This window comes from Mus musculus, chromosome 18 (assembly GCF_000001635.26).
Source record: "Mus musculus strain C57BL/6J chromosome 18, GRCm38.p6 C57BL/6J".
NCBI classification, from domain to species: Eukaryota; Metazoa; Chordata; class Mammalia; order Rodentia; family Muridae; genus Mus; species Mus musculus.
Window position 1 is genome coordinate 51,116,227 of NC_000084.6, and position 20,745 is coordinate 51,136,971.

At 38.3% G+C, this 20,745-nt stretch overlaps 1 protein-coding gene across 1 annotated transcript in view; it reads left to right on the top strand.

Annotated features, from left to right (window-relative positions):
• The first annotated feature begins 1,671 nt into the window (after window positions 1-1,671).
• Prr16 (proline rich 16) overlaps window positions 1,672-20,745 on the top strand; it is a 186,744-nt gene continuing 167,670 nt past the window's right edge. Inside the window, exon 1 of the mRNA NM_001081224.2 lies at window positions 1,672-1,863. Coding sequence (NP_001074693.1) covers window positions 1,705-1,863 — 159 coding nt within the window. The 5' untranslated portion in view covers window positions 1,672-1,704. The remainder of the gene's footprint in view (window positions 1,864-20,745) is intronic.

Below are 20,745 nucleotides of genomic sequence, written 5' to 3' on the forward strand. Positions count from 1 at the left end.
TTGGAGTATCCAGGGGTGGTGTCTGAAAAGCAGACACAACTAGCTTTTCTGCTATAGCTTCATAAAGGATGGAAAGTGATAAAAGAAGTGGGGACACCCCAACTCTTTCCATCTCCTTAGGGAACCCCAGCATGTTAGACATCTAATGCTTCCCCCATCTAGTTTGTCACATGGTTCTTTTATTATTTTACTGCTGTGTTTCTTGGATATTGTTAACTGCTTCCCACCTTCCTTCTGTGTCCTTGGTTTATTTGTTTAATGTTTTCCCATCCATTTGACACCATTTTGTAATGTCTATGCTTAAACGTGTTCTTTATTTCCTCCAATCACAATTCATATATAACTGTGCAGAGGGGCCACTCACTTGAAGATTGGTTATTAGGAGCCCAGGAACTGGCAAGAGAGGGGCTGTCAGGTATGTTTCACGTGTAAAGCATGCCCTTGGCTCTCCAGGCTTGAAGTGAGAGAATCAAAACCTGGAGTCCAGCGAAGGCAGGAGCAAGCCTCTAAAAAGCACTTGTTCCTGGGAGTCGCAGAGTAGAGCCCCGCTTGGCAGTAGCTAGCAACCCGAGAGCTTGCTACTAAGGAAATTAAAACTTGAGCTAATGAGATGTAGGCACCTCCTGAGATGAGCTGAAGGCGCCCTACTAATTCTCTTTTCTAGGCATCTTCCCCAAAACAACCTTAAAGCTGTTTCCTATTTGTTTAGAAGCACAAGACTTGGAAGACAAAAGTGTTCATAGAAGAGCAGTTAGAGGCAAACTCTTATCACGCTTTCTCTGGAGATGTTCCTCATCAAAGACATTCCCTAAGCATGGGTCACAAGAGAGGAAGGGGGTGGAGGGAGACTCTGCATAGATAAGAACACAACCAAGATGACTCAGGTAGTCTCAAGGGGGGATTTCTGGTGCCAGGGCATTAATGAATCTGCTATTGGTTTTGTAGTATTAGCCTACCTTTTCCAAGCACAGTAGTATATTTTGAGGATTTCAAGTGTTGAGATGCCCTAGCTCTGCCCCACACCCCCTGAATCTTGACCGGCTGCAGAAGTCTATTTAACTTGGTCGCCAGGAGAGTGTTTGGACGTTCTTGGATATTGCCTGGTCCTGGATAAACATTTAGGGTTACTGTACAGACTGGGACTCCATCTCCTGATCAGATTGTAGTTTCTTAAGAATGGTGCCAGGTCTTGGCCGGAGGGCGAAGCTGAAGGAGTCCTGGCTGGTTGGGAGAAGACAACGCAGCTGCAGGCTGCGGTGATAGGGACATTTCGGAATGAGGATGTAAGGGTGGAGAACTTGCAAACTTGTCCCCGGGCACCATGACGCTTCCGAAGAGGTCTGGGAGAGACCCCAGCAGGATGTACCCAGGGCGGTGCAGCTGACAGCCCCCGGCGGCGCCGCGCAGCCCCTCTCCACCCGCGAGTGTGCGCGCGAGCAGCGGGCGGCGGCGGGAGGAGGCGCAGGCGCGCTGCTCGCCCGTCTGCAGCCCCGCGCCGAGCGCCTCGTCTCGGGGAGTTGATGGCAGCACCACAGTGCGGCCGCCGGGCCGAGCGCACCGCGCAGCCACCCGCGGCTGCCCGCCGAGCAGTCGACATGTGGGGGGACTGGGGTGGGAGCGGCCGGAGCAGCGCCAGGGACCCGGGCGCGCAGCAACCTCCGCTCGCTCGCCTGTCCTGACCTGGCTTGCTCGCCCCACCGAAGAATGTCAGCCAAGTCCAAGGGGAACCCCTCCTCGTCCTCCGCAGCCGAGGGACCGCCGGCAGCCTCCAAAACCAAGGTGAAGGAGCAGATCAAGATCATAGTGGAGGATCTGGAATTAGTCCTGGGCGACCTGAAGGACGTGGCCAAAGAACTTAAGGAGGTGAGAGGCGCGGGTGTGGGGGAGGGAGTGGGGCTCCCCGCGCCCCTTGGGTGGGTTCCGGTCCCCCTTTTGACTTGGGACTACAGCATTTCCAAACTCCTGGTAACTATGGAGGGATGCCTGCAGACTGACTTTCTTTGCCCGGGCTACTCGTGAGAAGAGTTGGAGCACTTTCTCTCTCTCGTTTTTAATCAGACAGAAATCAACTAGTGTTTTAATTGATGAATTCGATAGGTTGCTGGGAGGGATGGAGGCAAGCTACTGTCTACACGGGACTGTCAGTGGTGTCAGGGGAAGGGGTTAACTGGGGGTGTGTCGACCAGAAAAGACATGAGCATAGGCTGGCCAGAGCCAGTGTGATGCTCTTTGCCTGCCCTGCTGCTCCCCCAGAATCCTTTGGCAAGTCCGTGCGTGGCCTGGCAGCCCCTGGAAGCTGAGCTGAAGGGGGGCGGCTTCTGGGCCCTGGGCCAGGCCAGGGAGGGCACTGGGAGGGGGAAGCTCAGCTCAGGCTCTCCTCCCCTATTCTCAATCCCCACCAGGAAGAAGGCGACTCTGGGTGCAGACCAGAGAATTGAGCTTTGGGGACAGACAGAGAGAGATGTCTGGGACTTTCTCACTTTCGCAATCCCTGAAGCATTCCCTGCCTTTTTCCAAATGTTTCCAGCAACTCTGGGCCTTCGCGCCACCCTGAGTGTCGCCATTCTTCACTTCCTTCCTTTAATTCTGTCATCACTTGGCATTGAACCTGAGCAGTAGTGCTGAGGAGAGTGTACGTGTATGTGCGTGTGTTGCTTGTTTTGTGGTCTCTCCTCTAGCATCCTGGCTCATTAGAACTGGAATTGTCTTCCCCTCCCCCGCCAGTATCGGACCCCCTCTATACTCTGGCCCTCCCCACCCTGGTGAACTGGATTGGAAGAGGTGAGGTGTCCGGGGTTGAGGCTGTGTAACTTAAGCAGCTTCAGTGGCCCAGGGCCCCAGTGAAGGCTAGGGTGCTGGAGGTGGGTTGCACTGTCAGTCTGGTTGCCTCCAGTGGCTGGGGGAGCTGGTGGTAATGCCCAGAGCGCTGTTTCACTACGGAGTGGGCTCCTGGTGCTGCTCTTGGTATCTGCAGTTCCAGCTGCAAGAAGGCAAACTTCTTAGGTTTTGGTGGTCTCCTAGGAAAGATAAGGGGACAGTCAATCATAGCCTGAATCTGAAACTGTAATGCGGTTTCCGGAGCCAAGAAGGAGGAGATTTGGGGCTGTTTGGATGACTGGCCTCTGGAGATTATCCTCCTGTCATTTTCAGCCCCAATGTGAGGACTCTCTCTGACATTACATCTATGTCCAAAAACCTGAGTTTGTGATCAAATTCAAAGCTTGTTAACAGGATCAATCGCTTGCCAGAGTTCCTTTGCCAGTGCGAGAATCCATTCCTGTATGTTTCCCTGCAAACAGAACAGGATTACAGCCAAGGTCCTGAGAGTGGTGGTGGATAGTGATGGGTCAGGAAACTTGTTTGTGTTTTCAGGGTTTTCCTAGGCTTGTTTCACAACTCATTGGCAGATGCAAAGGTTATGCACTGCAATCCAAGGCTAGAGATGTTTCTCTCTTTAATGTTTTTACTTTCTATGTTTGGTAGTTTGTGTTTTCATCTACAACATTATTATGATTTAAAAAATGAACAATTTAGGTGAGTCCCTCTGGGAACACCCCTGGTGTGTGTGTGGTGTGTGTGTGTGTGTGTGTGTGTGTGTGTGTGTGTGCATTTAAAATAGTGGATACAAGAAGCCATTAGCACCAAAGGGTATAGATTGTTTTGTTTACAGGATGAGACTAAGAAAGATAGCCAGGCAAAATTCTGCCTCTGTGGGCCATAGTCATGTGTCAGGACACCTAATCTTTTGGACAGAATAACCCAGAAGTCACTACTCACATTCTTGTTTATTATTATTATTACTATTATTATTATTGGAATTTAAGGCCATGAAAAAAATACAGGAAAATGTTCAACCTCTTTCTTGTTTTTGGCTGGAATTGGAGATGTGAATAGAGGAGTCTGATGGTCTTTCAGTGTACTCATTTTTTAAAAAATATATTTATGAGAAAAAAAACCCCAGATACTTCTTAAAGGATTAGAAATGCAGCAGAACAGATGGACAGTCCTGACAGACAGAGGTGGTGATAACATCTTGTGATGCCTTGCAAGAGTTCATTCACTACCAAGGCTTTTTGGGTAAAAACTCAGCCCAAACCTGAAATTTATGAGTGATAAATGAGTATTTAGGATGTGATATCACTGTTACTAACTTGGTTGTGGACAGCATCATCCTAGGCTTGCATTTGGAGCCTATATACTAAAACTAAGTCTCAAAACAGGCTATTTATATAGGAAGAATGGGAGTTATTTCCAGGACAATATTTATAGGGCATGTTTAACCTATGACATCTTGCACTTGTGCAGTCTTGATCTGTTTTGAACAATAGAGTATACCCGACTAAGCATGTCTTTCATGAAGTGAGAGATAGAACTGATAACTTTTGTAAACTATACAAAGCATGTTCATTCTTCTACCCAAGACTTGTACATATAAATGTTGCAATTAAAATATCAACGGTGACATTTAATATTTTGACAGTTAATAACAATGTGCAAAATTTATACTTTATATAAATTATTACATTCAAAATTCAAATTCATTTATTGATAATACTATGCTTTTAAACTATAATATACCTATATAAATTAATAGTGCACATTTATTAACTTGGAATAATTTTGACCCAGAGTTGTCAATCACTACATTATATTTGTTTACTCCTTTTGGTTTTTATTTTAATTACAACTTAAAATTTAAACATTCTGCCTTTTAATTTTGTACAAATCTCACCAGTAAGACTTACTTTTTGGCTGGGCAGTCATGGTACATGCCTTTAATCCCAGCACTCAGGAGGCAGAGGCAGGCAGATTTCTGAGTTCAAGGCCAGCCAGGTCTACAGAGTGAGTTCCAAGACAGCCAGGGCTACACAGAGAAACCCTGTCTCAAAAAACAAACAAACAAAAAAAGACTTACTTTTAGTTGATTACTTTTTTTGAAAGTAAGGTGTATTTACATCATTTCTCCATCTCTCTCCTTCCTCCCATCTCTCCCATTTAGTCCATCCTTTTCTCTCTCTTTGATTCATGATTGATTGTTTTAATAGTAGCTTTTTTAATTCAGATAGGCAGGGTAAATCTGATCCCTGTACTAGCTGTTTGAAACACTTAAAATGAGTAAGAAAACTCTAGTGTGTTCAGTAAAAGGAGTCCTTGTATTTTTTCTGATTCCTTGTCTAATAATGGTTATTTAATCCATTACAATTGAATTGACTCTTATTAAGAGAGAGGTGGGACACCTCTAGAACACCCAAATGCAGTTCATTTGACCTCACAATTGAGTAAAACCTCAGCACAACGTAAGACTTTCATAAATATTATTAATCGTTTAGCTTTCTGTGCTATGATTAAGAAAATAACCTAAAATATGGCACTCTACATGCGTCCTTTCCCCACCTACCATGTTACAAATTTGACTGTTACTAAAATGAATAACTTGTTCAAGCTCAAAATTTTACTTAGGATGTGTTTAATCTACCATTAAACATCAGTAATATTAAAGTCATCATGGCTTTCACTGGTTACTCTGTTGATGTAAAGAAAAAAATTGAAGTTGTAGTACCAATTCATACATGTCCACTTATAAATCTGTACTGGTTGTGCACTCAGGAGTATGGCATGCTGTGAGTGAAGAAAGTGCCATGGAGAAAGGCATTAAGATAAGAACTTTAAGAAACTTAACATGTATCCAGATTTCATGGTGGATGTAAATGGATTGGTGTACAAGATGTCACATATTTATGTGTTGTAAGTAGATATTTGAGACACCCATGAAGAGGACCCAACATAGGACTCTCCCTTTGAAATAGGCATACGATTTGAAGAGGTAGTTAGGAAATGGCATTAACAAAATGCATCATTGCGATACATGCTTGATATCTGTTGTGATTTCTACTAATTGAAAAAAAAAGTGTTGGTTGAAATGCTAGAGTTTAAAGAATAAAATTAAGCACATTGTTATAGCAGATGTTAGTGGTCAAATTTTCACTAAGAAGTGTAGAAATAAATCTACTTTTAAAAACATTTCTCAAATAATTCAAAATCCTGGTAATTGTCTGAGTGTTATTTTAGAAGATGGAAAATGTGAAACATTTTGCATTCAATGTTTATTTGCAGGAATCTCACATAATGAATCGTGGTTTGTTTTGCTGAATTGTCTTTTTGTTCAGACTGTTTACAGCCTTGAACTTTTCTTGTAACATCTCATTGCTTTAAATTTTGTCACAGTACTATTATATGAATAAAACAAACTTTAACCTGCTATAGGTAACATTTATGTTTATATCAGATGTGTGCTTGTGAGTAGGTGTCATGGAGGCAAAATAGAAACGGTCCTGTTGTTAGTGAGCTAGAATTATTTCATGATTGGATTTCACAACTAGGCAGGTGAATGGAAAACACCCATCATTTTTTCTTATATTCCATAGAAAAGAAGAGTACGACGTAAATGAAACTTATAGAAAAGAAGACTACAATGTAAATGAACCTTAGAAAACTTGGAAAATCCATCTGACATTGATTAAAAACAAAATTAACAATGGTCAGATAATCCTGCATTGGAACGTTCTTTCTTTTAAAAAAAAAAGTATTATGTTACTGATTTATGTTTAATGTGATTTGGTTATGTGTCTATTTGTGAACCTTGGAGGCCAGCAGAGGGCACAGGATCCCTTGAACTTGGACTTACAGATGGTTGTGAGCTAAGATGTTGATGCTGAGAATTGAATCCAGGTCTGTTGGGAGAGCAGTCAGTGCCTTTAACCACGAGGCCATCTTGTGAGCCACTTAATGGTCTTTCTTATTGACTTATCCTCTTGAAGTTCTGTATTTTATTGCTCTGGGAAATCCTACAGTATTTTTAGTTAATGAGTCCATGCGTATAAAAGGCATTATTAGAACAAATTATAGGGAATGATCTCTGCTGTATTTTCTGAGTTCTAAAATTATGTCTGAATGGAAGCCAACAGTGCACTCAATAGTAGGAATCACTGTATCCTTTCTACACTACAGTTTACCTTACCAATACTGAGATGCACTTACTAAATGTTAAAATACACTAATTGCCCATTTTTTTCTTCTTAAATATGGTGCCTTAGTATACTATTGAAAAAATGATTCTGTGATCATACAGATAACTAATAACAAGCCCTTACCATCTCTCTCTCTCTTTTAATGAATTAGATCATTCAAAACACAGAGGATCATCTGGTAAGAAACTGAAGCAGCCTTAAAGTACTAGTGTGCTTCAGGCAACAGTAAAGTAAAAGATTACAGAATCGATGTAATAGGTTTCATTGCTACCTGGATTGTGTTTTTCTACACCACTGTTCTGAGGATTTCAAATATTTAGGTCTAGGTATTAGGAAAAGAGAAAGGAATAAAAATCTGAGCTACACATACTCCAACCCACCCCAAAAAGAGATGACAGGGTCTTCTTATAGAGCTAGTTCATAAAACAGTTCACAGGCAATTTTTGAAAAGTAGGTGATAAAAATAGAAACTGACATATGAGTACATTCTCATTTAAAGGCTGATAAATGATATCAAGATACCAAGCTGCAAATGTAAAATTAATGTACAACAAAGGCTACGATTATTTTAAAGAGCATCTGTTTCTTATTTCAGAATTTATGTTGTCTTGTATGACATCTAAGAAGATGCCTCAAATGAGAAAATGAAACATAGTACTCAGAAGTAGATAATAGATAGTACTGAACACTTTTATATTTATTTTTAGTCTTTTGGTATGGATATTTTAGTGAGGATGCAGTAAGAGAAATATGAATTATATACAATGCTATTGTCTTCTTTAAAATCTCTAGTGTATAACTACTATATGGTAAGTGACAGTGATAGATAATAATACATATACAAATTATTTCTAACTTTTTGTAGTTATTAAATATCATTAAGAGCAGCAGCTTTGGCAATAAGCAAGGCTAAAGAAAAGTGTTACATTCCACCAGCTTGTCTTCTAAATACTTTAAAGAATACTAACCTATCTAATTCTTGTAACTTTATTTCTCATTTTTACAGTTAAGAAAACTAAGATGATTCGTGTTAAGTTCCTTGCTCATAGACATTTGTACAGAGGTGAAGCTTAAATACCATGTTTGTGTTGGAGAGTAGACAGCTTACTACTCTGCTCTATTATGTTCTTTCTACTTATTTTGACTTTGTATTTCTTAACTGAATAATGGAGGTTTTAATTCTTCAATTTATATCAAAGTTTTTTTTTCTGCCACCGTGTGTGTGATATTTTTAAGGCTAAAATCGGTGATATCATCTCTAAACAAGAGCCAGAATCTAATATTTACCAAAATAAAAAAGATAAAACCTTATCTAATTAATGCCCAAATCAGAATACACACCCACGTGCCTTTTCAGATTCAGAGAGACACTAAAGAAAGTATTTAAGCCTTTCTGTGTGGATTAATATTTTACTGGTAACAGTCTTTTTATTATCCCACACCCCGTTTTTGGAAGGCACACTTAGATTTATGTACCTGGATTGAGGCAACATTAATATTGAATAAATTAGATTCTGCTATTTTAATTTTTTAAATAAGTAATTGCTTCAGTAAATTGTGAATGTTGTGAATGTTATGCAAATTTTCAATATCATGGCTTAGAACATAAAAGTAAAACCCAAGAAGGATGATTACAGAGTCTCATGTTATATTTACAAGTGTGTGTGTGTGTGTGTGTGTGTGTGTGTGTGTGTGTGTGTGCCTGTGTGTCTGTGTGTCTGTGTGTCTGTGTGTTTGAGTGATGGGTATTCAACCAAGAATAAGTACATTCTAGGCAAGCACATTATCACTAATCCACAGCTCCAAGCTGTCTGGGTCTTTCCAATGAAGAAAAAACTATTTGGGAAATACTCATTTTGTTATTGTATTGCATTTGAAGCAAGAGTCTATCTTGATGGCTGGGATCTGACAGTTGTTTTTGCTTTATGCTGTGTTTGATGAGTAAGAGAATTTGTTGAATTCCTAATCAGGCAAAAAAAGAGTATAGAGTTGATTGATGATAACAGGTGTATTATTGTGGATTCGTGATAACGTATATATTGTTTTTGATTGATTTTAGTGTGTGTATTGTTGTTGATTCATGATAACTTGTGTGTTTTTGTGTCCATAGATGTGAGCCTTTCACTTTTCTAGCATGTTAAAAACAGAAAAATCAAGAAATAGCCTGACTTTGAAATCCTGGTTGTTTCCTTTCTGGTGTGATATGAGAAAACACATTTTATTATATTGAAAGGTCATTGGGAAAAACTACTCTAAATGAGTATTTCCTGTATGATCTAGAAGGCTAAAGTCAGTGATATCATCGCTAAACAAGAGCCAGAATCTAATATTTACTGAAATGAAAAGATAAAACCTTATCTGATGAATGCCCAAATCAGAATACACTCACGAGGTGGCCTGCCAACTGAGGACAAATGTTGCCTTATATTGCATGAGTTAGGCTGTGTATTTATGCATTTATTGTCTGAAGATGGAAAGATAGGAGGTCTCAAAGTAATTAAACTCCAAGATCTCACTTTCAGGTAAAAAACAGGAATAATGTAAGCATAGGACATTTACTTATGGTCCTTGTCACTCTTCTCGAACTGTGCAAAGGCTACTCAGGTACTGCTTAAGGACATTTTATTTTTTTTTTATGTGTAGGATAATTGGAATGACTCAGATTATATGTGTATTTTCAATTGCACTGTTATCATGATACTCGTCACAGCATAAGTAGATTTTTTCACTGTGGATAACGTATGCTTATCTGCAAGAAGAAAATTTAATGATTCCTAACAGGTTTGGCTTCCTCTAGCACTGTGACAAAGGTTAGCAGATACACTGATGTGCAGCTTTCCTTTTCCACAACACTGAAATCTTATCACAAGCTTTCAAACTACCACGTATATGACAGAAAAATGCCAAGTTCAGTAGCACTGACCAAGTCAATTTTCTTTCAATGTCAGTGGTTCTTAGTCATTGCTACATACCACACTCTAAACAAATGTTTAAAATAGGGGATATTTTTTTCCTGGAACCAAACTCAGGCTATTGTTAAGTGTCTACTCATGTTCTGAGAACTTTCTATGAATGAGGAGAAAGCAAGTAAAGTGATTAAAAACAAAAAGACAAACAAATAAACAAACAACAACAACAACAACAAAACAGCTACTGGCTGAACTCAGATGTTTTCAATCTATAGTTTGAGCTCTGTCTTTAAAGTTTAAAGACTAACAGTCTATATTTATGAAAATGGAAAAAAAATCAGCATACTAGTGCCTGAAATAAGATGGTACACTGTTAGTTTTTGTCAACTTGATACAAACTAGAGACATGTGGGACGAAGGCCCCTAGGATGAGAAGGTGCCTGTGGCCTTCTCTGTGGAAGTTTTTTGTTTGTTTTGTTTTGTTTTGTTTTGTTTTGTTTTGTTTTGTTTTTGATTTTCAATGGATAGAGAAAAGTCCATCTCACTGTGGGTGGTGCCACCCAGGGCAATTGGTCCTGAACTGTATAAACAGGGAGCTGAATGTGAGCCTGTCAGCAAAACAGAAAGCAACATTCTTTCAGGGTCTCTACTTCAGTTCCTGCTTCTTGGTTCCTGCCTTCCATTCCTGCCCTATCTTCCTTCAGTGATATTTTATGACTCCTGATTTGTAGGATGAAATAAAAATGAACCCTTTTGTCCTGAAGTTGGTTTTGGAACATGTTTTATCAGAGCAATTGAAATGGAAACTAGAACAGATGGCTTTATTCTAGGGAGTACATGAGTAGTTTGTGAGGAATTCATTTATTTTTGAAGTTTCTAAGTGTGCATGTCTCTAAGTCCACTGGTCTCTGAAGTTATCAAAATCACATGTGACTGATGATGGCTCATTCATTTTGTTGTTTCTTATGTCGAGTAACTCAGCATAGCATTTTACTATGAGATAAAATATTTCCAGAGCTCAGTTTTAAGCATGTAGTTAAAACTTGTGCCAGGATGGCATCGTTCTTTGTTGTTTTTAGTTCTATTTTTTTTCTGTGTATATTGGTAAATTATGAAACATGTATTGAGTTTCTGATATATGAAGTTGTTGTTCTATAGATCTTGAAAGATGCATGCATGGATAAACTTAAGAACCTACCATCAAAGAACCTTACGTGTGGGAGAAAAAGCTTCAGTTCTGGGTCAATGGTTAGAGAAGTATAAAAAGTGTATATAAAGTGACCAAAAATACAAGACAAATCCATTACTCTTTTTATATTAAATTCTGAGTTAATTCTTTAAAAAGATCTTTGAATGATATCTACAGTAGCCCTTGCATTACATCATGATTTTATGTGTGAGGGTAAGTCTTTGAAACTCATAATCATACAAAGTCATTTGTTATTTTATGGTAGCTAATCATATTGGCATATTGTAAAATTTTAACTGGTTACAAAGACTGTAACATACTTTCATGAAACAACTCTCCCAATGAGAATTTCTGCTGTCAAAGAATGATTACATTACAACCATCAACTATTATTGTTCCTTTTACTCTCTGTCAAATTGTTAATGGTCACACACATCAGAATGAGCTTTTCAGGTGAGTTTATTTGTTTGATATTATATTGATATGAACAATATTGACAAAATTACTGAAAATAGAGTTTTTCTGAGCATAATAATTCCTCAAGAATTATTAGAAACCAGAGTTTGCTGGATCATGGATTGAGTAGCATGCAATAGAATGGATATTACTTTTAGTGGGAAAAGCACATGTCACTGCTAGAACTGTATAAACTGGCTATAGACAACATTAACCCCATGTTACCAGCATAAGCAGATAAAATCCATCAACAAACTGAGCAAGCATTTTCTCATTTTCAATACATTTTTTTCCACAAGGGTGGAGTTGAGACATTTACTAAGCAGCTCAGACTGTCCTCAGACTCCATGTTCTTGTCTCTGCATCCCAATATAATCGGGATATAATGGGCATGGATCACCCCCCACTCCTGTTCTAATGTATGTCGAAAAAGTATCACTCTTATTTGATGGAGAATTTGAAGAGCCAATTTTAAGAAAATCTAGTAAACCTTTTAAGAGCTTAAAGCCAATCATTCACTGGAGGGTTAGATTATTCTTGCTAATTTACTCAAGGAAATCATTAAACTTCCCCTTTCTCTCAATACCCTTGTAATTTTTTAACTGCTTTTGAGAGGATTTCTCTCCAAATGTAAATGGAATAAAATACAATACAACTATTTTTGACATAGTTTCCTGAATATTGACATACCATTGCTTAACTTTCCTTTGAAATAAACTTGAGCGAGTGGGGCAGTCCTGTTAACACGTGTATCTTCTTACCTTTCCTTAAATCCATTACAACAAGGTCTCTTCTCATCACTATAGCAAAGCTGTCAATGCCCAGATTGCCAATGGCCTGGTTATTTAATCTAACAGTCAGTTTTCAGTGCCAGGATTCTGTAATATATTAGGCGTTAGTGTTATATATTAGTAACACCGGAAGTCTATGACAATTTTCCCCCATGTGTTTGAAGGTGCTGTGTTTTCTCAACCTATTGATAACCCGTACCCCTGTCACCTACATGTATTCCTCCTTGGATATGTTTAAACTCAAATTGCTATACTTTGTAATTTTTCCATTTTTTTTCTTTTTTTTATTCAATCAGTGAATAAATTCCATTAATAGGTCCCTTACTCTTAAATTTGCCTAACTAGTAATTACTTTCTTGCATCTGGATTTTACTTTTTAATCATCTTCCTCCAAGTACAAATTGTTCTCTGTCACCTTTCCCATGCCACTTGGAGATGCCTCTCGACTATATTTTGGGGGCAATTATCAATTCTCTCCAAGCAATGTGAAAGGCTGATTGAATATCTATGTTTAACGTTTGACTAGGTCTTCACTTGTCTGCTGCTTGCACCCAGCCAACATCCTGTCTCACTTGGGTTGTTATAGTGCTACACGGTCCCTGCTCTCCTCGTCCCGTTCATTCTCATTCCCATTGGCTGTTACTCCCTGCAAATTCTCTGGACTTCATCTTTACTAATTGCTAACTGGTTGTCTTTGCTTAAACAGCAATAATTTTGCCTTTTCAGGAGTAAAGTGATAGGCACAATCAAGTTGACTTCAACTGCTCTCTAATTGAGGCCAATTTTGGCACCTCCATATGTAGTTGCACATAGTGAATGTATTATCATATATTTTTGTGCAGGCCAGAGGTTAAGTTGTTCCTCAATCACTTTCTATCCTAAAGCATATATCACCACCGATAGACTAGCTAGCCAGAGAGCCCCAGGGAGACCCTACTGTCTTTTTCTTCCCAGACCTGGGAATATAGTCCCACGCTACTGTGCCAGCTGTTTTACTTGGGTTTTGAGGACCAAATTGAGAACCCCATGCTTGAGCTTCAAGAAATTTATTAACTGAGCCCTCCCCCTAGCTCCTCCTTCTGTTGATACTCATGAATTTTGTATAGTTTGCACAACATATTTGCACAGTTTGTTTTTGTTGTCTGTTTCCTGTCTCTCTCATGCTAGCTCTTAGAGGTTAGTGACATATGTATTGTCTCTTTATTCTCTCAAGTTCTTTGAGTAACAGCCGTGAGTTGCAGTAGATGCTTATGAAGAGGGAGGGAGAGAGAGAGAGAGAGAGAGAGAGAGAGAGAGAGAGAGAGAGAGAGAGACTGTAGGAAGTAAGGAGTTTTCTGTGAGGTTGTGGCCCCTTGTAACGTAGTAACTTCCACTCATAAAGTCTCACCAACGTGATTGCCCAGACGTGTGTCTATCAAGCAGACGTGCCAAAGTGGACAGGGAAAACCCTGTGAGACCTTGAACCTACACAAAGACCTACAGGCAAGGAGGGAATGCTCAGCAGGAGAACTGTCTTTCCAAGGAAAGAGCACAGCTACTGGTTTTCCCATCCCAAATGTCAGCCCTGAAAACACACGTACAAGTAACATTTTACAGGTTGAATAGATTATACTTAGGGATGTGTGTGTGTGTGTGTGTGTGTGTGTGTGTGTGTGTGTGCGCGCGCACTACCCAGGCCTGAGAGATGGCTCAGTGGTTACTGCATTCACTTCTGGGCAAACCACCCGTAACTCCAGCCTCAAGGGAATATAATGCTATAATTATAATGCCCTCTCTGACCACACACACACACACACACACACACACACACACACACACACACACTCTTAATGTAAAAGAGGCCATGAATTTGAAGAAGATCACTGAGAGATACGTGGGAATTTTGGAGGAAGGAGAGGGAAGAGAGAAATGCTGCAATTATAATCCCTTGAATTGAACCATATACAAATAAAGAATTTGTATCTTTTTCTAACTCAAAATGTATTCTCCTAAACCGGTCCTCTTCCAGTTCAAAGAAATAATCATTTATTTTCCACTACTTTGCCATACATTCTGAGAATGCACATACTCACTACCTATAGATACAGTCTGTATAAATTCTTTGTACTCTTATCCATTTATGAACGTCGTTTGAATGAGTTCCTGTTTTCCCTTCTTTGATTTCACAATAGAAGAACATTCTCTCCTTTGAAATGGCCAAAGGTCTTCCTGGTGAATGCTGTCAGGCTGAATGATGCTTTATAGGCCAGAACTCTAAATTACACAAGACAAAGCAAACAAAACCTTATCAGATCTCCACTGTTCTCATCTTTTGTCCAGTGGTTCTTAAAGTGCCCCTTCACTATTGAAATTCTCAACAAATCCTGCATAAGCCATGAATTTGGTAGGGAATACAATCGAGAAGTCTCATTTGCTTTTTAATTCAGGAATGTCACATTAAGATATTTGAAACAATAGCATGATCAATTAAATCACTCAATTAAAATTCTATTTTTTCCAGTATAATATGTAAATTGAAATGGAGAGAGAGAGAGAGAGAGAGAGAGAGAGAGAATATATTTACTTTCTACAAAACAACATTAGCCTTTATTCCTGCTTGAATACTGTTCATCTTCTTTTCATTAACTTTTGCAAATTTTAAATAAAATGGAAAAGACATTTAAAAGTTGACAATGGATCCTGTTTGAATAAAATTTTAGTACCCTGTTTGAGAATCCAGCATGAACAACTGAGTGAGACCTAATACGTGAAAGACTGAGGGACTGTAGAAGCTCTGTATTCAGTTTCCTGTTTTGTTCTCTTACACACTCCCTCTAGTGTTGGAAAATATGGAAACTCACAATTAGCCTGTTGTCACTTTTGTACAAACAGTTATGTGGAAACAGGGTTTCCCCTAATATGGTTTTGTTTTCCTTAAATGATGTTGTTATAGTCCTAACCTCTCAGAATTCACCATCTCCCTTCTCTGAGGATGCTGACAGGCCTGGCTCTCCCATGCCCGTTTGTAGAATCTGTGTACTTCTGTCAGGGACACAAATAGATCTCCATCCCTACATCTTTCCTCCATTTGTAAACCTTCAGTCAGGAATTTTGATTTGCAACTTGAAAGTAATCAGCTATTTTTCACATTCAAAAGATATGCAAGTGGAAAAAAAAAACCCTGTTTTACTATATGAATTGAATATGGATAGAAACACATTAATGATGGAATTTTGGTATAATATAATGAAATGTCAGGTAAATACATTCCTTTCAAACTCTCTTGTGAAATAACTGTAAAATCTGCAGAATAAAAGTGTTAAAATGAAAGATAAATGTTTATTTAACATGGATTAATAATGATTTTAACACATGTAAAAGATTATTTTCTGCCATAAAACTCATTTGCTATTTTCTGATTTTTAAAAATTAGGGTCTGGTGTATACATTTCTTTTCTAAATTAACTGACAATATTACAGAAGCAATGTGACGTATAGTTTTTAAGCCATTTTAATATTTACTAGTATTTACTGAATTTCAGTTTCTTATTATTAGATAAAGTTAAAACATACGAAAAGAGTACTCAACACAACTACCCTCTGTCTGGCTTCTGAGCATGACAAGGCTTTGGTACCTTTGAGTTCACCACACAAGGTCCCCAAGATTGAGCCTAACAACATTCTGTCCTGAAGCAGGAAGGATGTTCATGAGTGTCTCTCTGAAGATTTGCATGCAGTTAGTGATTGCTGAGGGAAAATGGGATGATATTTTCTGTAGCATAGTTACCAGAAACAAGTCCATGCTCCCGGAGAGAAACCCGCCCCCCCCCCCCCCCCATAGTGTTCCTATAAGCAAACCTGAGACCTGGAAGGAAAGAAAGTAGAGGGGGAGGGTAGTCATTAAGGAAAGGATGAGGATCAGCAGGAATTGGAGGGAAGAGGGAGACGTAAAGGATGAATAAGATCAAGCAACATTATATATGTGTACAAAATACCATAAGAAACCAAAGGCAAAAAATAGAATAAGATTATTTTCAATGATTATCAGAGATACTGCTTGAAATTTCTATTCGCTATTTGGTAGTATATCATAAAGATTGCTACACTTTAAAATAGAACTCAAAACTTAGTAGGCACTTTTTAGAATTCTTCCAAATTTAGTTTGGGTGCTTAATCCTTGTTTATAACTGTTATGTTGCATACCCTGGCAAGAAATAAAATTTTAATGTAGAGGATAATGTGGTACAGTGTGTGCATCCTTGATTGTTTGAAGAATCACGAATGCTTGAGATTTCTCCACCTGCTTCCTGAGGTTACTAATAGTCACAAATCAAAGGATTATATTACGAGTAACCTCTTAGCTCATGGGAGCCTCACAGCTCAGTGAGAGCTGTGCTGGCCAGTGATGTTCTAGCATGTTCCAGGGGAGGGAGAGGGCTTTCAGGAAGCTGTCCAGAAGAATCTTCATTCTTAATGCATGTTTTTCCACAAGGTACCAAAGAAAAGTTCTAAGTTGTGCAAAAGCAGTTTAGTGTTACTTAATAGAGCCAGCTTTAATGCAGTACAATCTAACTTTCAGAGATTTGAAATGTTTCTAGCCATGCTAATGCTCTTATTGGATTATGAAAATGTTTCTTTTTTTCCCCCTTAAATACTAAGAAAGAAAAAGATTTGATGTCTTAAAATGTTTTTTTTTTAAAAAAAAAAAAAAAAAAGAAGAAGAGAACAGACCTGCCATTAGATCAAAGTGGCAGAAAGGAAAAGGAAAAACAACAACAACAACAACAACAACAACAAAAACAAAAACAAAAAACACAAAGCATTATCATTGGATGGTTGGATGGATTGGATGAAGAAGAGGGAAGGGCTACTTTGGTTGGTTTGTGAAACCCAGCAGTGTGAATATAGCTAGAGGAAGTAGGTCATATGGGGTAGGACTATTATCTCTGTCCCTCTCCTTCTGTTTTCATTTCTTCCTGCCTGGCAAACAGTGAGAACAGCCATTACCACAGACTCTCAATGGAAAGAGTTTCTGCCACAGGCCATGCTACAAGCAAATATGTGTATGAAATGGTAAGCTAAAATGATTCCTTTTTCCTGAAGTTGTTTCTGCCAGAAACTTGTCAGAGCAATGGGAAAATTAACACATATACCACTGTGGATATTTGCTTTCTTTATTAGCAGAAAAGGAGTCTAGCACATGTAGAATTTTGTAACTTCTGCTAGTAGGCTTTGCAAGAGTTTTTGATTTTGTTAAAATTAAAATGAAAATAATGATGAGTTATGTTCATCTTCATTTAAGCTATAGAAAGAATATCACAATTATCAATATAGTCAGAATATAATATATTCACACAAATAAAGTCACAATTTTAAAATCAGATGTTTCTTTGAATTTAAGAAAAGCTTCCTACAACATGCTCTATTTACAGTGTCATACAAAAAGTATTTGGTTAATGATAAAAAAAAACCCTGATTGTAGCACTTTAATAAAACTAAGTTAAATTTATGTAATATTTCTAGAATGATATTATTTGCAAAAAATTATAAACTTAATTAAGAAATAGTTCAATCATTATAGTCAAATTGATTTACAACCCTCAGTTAAACCAAGAAATATCCAATCTGGTTTAGTATCTCATCGATCATTCTGATACAAAATGGCTCATGATTCTTTTATTTGGTTGTTATTACTAAGACTGCCACAATTTTAATATTTATGAGCAAAGTGTTTAACATGGTAGTAAAAATTACAAATATAAATATTCCATGTAAAAATAGAGAAATTGACACTTGTTAAATTTTACCATACTTTCTTGTCCTGTTGCTGTGATTAAAGTAAAAACAACTTAAGGGCTTGTGCGGGATTTTTTGTTTTGGATTTTTTTTTTTTTTTTTTTTTTTTTGGCTTACAACCCAGCAGGAAAATCACAGGAGGGGAAGTCACAGATAGCTACAAGAGCCTGAGGCAGCTTGCTACACTGCAACAAACCAAAGTAAAGAATCATACTAAAATATTCTTGTTCTCAGCCATCTCCTTTTTATGCAGCCTAGAGCATGTTGCTTCCCACAGTGAGCATATTCTTTCACCTCAGTTTACTTCATTAAGAAATTTCACTAGGAATATGCAAAGACCCATGACCCTGGTGAATGTATATCTTATGCATCTGACAATTCAGATTCATCATTTCTCAGTCTCTCTCTCTCTCTCTCTCTCTCTCTATATATATATATATATATATAATCCTGTTGACATTTTATACAGTAAGTAGTGCTTACCCCATAGTAGTATTATAAAATGTTAAATAAAATATAGATCTGTACATATAAATTTCCAAGATTTTTTTTTCTTGACAAGGATATTTAGCTGGTCTAGAGTGAATAAGAAATTTGAATAAATGAAATTTGTACTTAAAGTTCTGTGTCATCTCTACTTTTACCACTTTTCTTATTTCAGAATTCATCTGTTATGATAATCAATCAGAGCACTTAGGTGACAGAGGCAGGAGGATCTCTTTTATTTCTAGAAGAGTTTACACACAGACACACACATCACACGAGAGAGAGAGAGAGAGAGAGAGAGAGAGAGAGAGAGAGAGAGAGAGAGATTCTAGCTATTGTATAGGCTGGCAGCATGGTGCCTTATGCCATAATCATAAACTACCCTCAAATGTCTGTTATGTAACTCAACAGTAGTTCATTTTGTTCAATATAAAAGCACGCTCCAAAGCCAGAGAGTGAGGACTTGTGCTCTAGTGGGTCATTCTGGGACTCCTGTGATGTTATTATGGTTTCAGGGGATAAATGTAAGAAGAAATAACCAGATGAATGTTTTAATCTGCAAACAAAATAGATTTCCTGTCCATATACAGAAGTGTGTTCCATCAAGAAATATAAGGGAATGAAGCTTTTTTTTTCCATTTTTTATTAGGTATTTAGCTCATTTACATTTCCAATGCTATACCAAAAGTCCCCCATACCCACCCACCCCCACTCCCCTACCCGCCCACTCCCCCTTTTTGGCCCTGGCGTTCCCCTGTACTGGGGCATATAAAGTTTGTGTGTCCAATGGGCCTCTCTTTCCAGTGATGGCCGACTAGGCCATCTTTTGATACATATGCAGGGAATGAAGCTTTTTAAAACCAAAATGGAAATGAAATCAGTTGGAACGTGAAGACTCAGAAGTGTCCTAACCACAACTCTACTGGATTACAGTTGTACTAAGGTTTGTGTGATGTTAATTTTGTAGGATTTCATATATAAACACACATATATATGCACATGTGTACACCTGCAGAGTTTCATACATACACAGAGAAGACAAACAACGCATTGATATTATTTTCCAAATGCTGGAGGATACAGATTCTGGTTTTTGGTGATAGTTTTTGGGTAGGGGTTGCTGGAGAAATGGCTCAATGGTTAAGAGCAATTTCTATTCTTCCAGAGAACCTGAATTCAGTTTCTACAACTGAAATCAGGTGATTCACAGCCACCTGTAACTCTAGCTCCAAGAGTCTCATGCTTTCTTCTGTCTTCCACTTCTAGGCAACTGCACACAGTTGGTATTTTTCCACACAGACCATGCACGCATACACATAAATAAAATTAATAAGACATAAATCTCTTAAAAGGAACTTTTTTCTGAGATTCTGAATCAGAATTATAGATTTTATAAAGAACTGTTTACGATCTTGCAAATTGGATGCATGTCAGGAAGTGTCAGAAACTCACCCTTTGTTGAACCTTTATCTATAGCAAATCAAGGATAAAACACTCTGACTGTACTTGTCAGTAAAACTGTAAATAGAAAAAAAAATTCCCTTTAGTCTGCAGTGGTGAGCATTTCTGAATACTTCAATGCCAAAGTGGAACTCAGAACACAAAATCACAGGCAAAAGTAGATATCTGCTATTCTCCAAGCAATTCCTAACTCGTGTGAGCAAGAAACACAAAATGAAATTAGTATAGTTTTTGAGTTCCAGCTTACTCTGATCTAGCTCAGGACATTTCCAAGCTTATTTCCTTACAGTAAGCTGCAGACACCCAATCAGAATGGGTAGCAGACTTCCTTTGAGATTTGTATTCTGGCCCTAGTGTGGAACAGAAAAAGCGAGCAAACGAACATCTTAGAATGATGTCTATGAAACAAGCATGTGTATCAATAAGGGTTGCTTTTAATAAAATAAGTCCCCAGCTGCTCCATTTATCCAAATGAGCATGCGTACTCTGCTAGAAGCATGAAACTATTCCTAAGGCATTGTGACTGTCTTGTGAAACACTAAAAGATCAAAGAAACTTCCATCCCCAAAAGCTGTGAACTTCAAAAACACAAGGTTACAGAAAATATCCTCTTTCCACCAGAATTTTGAATACAACTGCAGAATGCCATT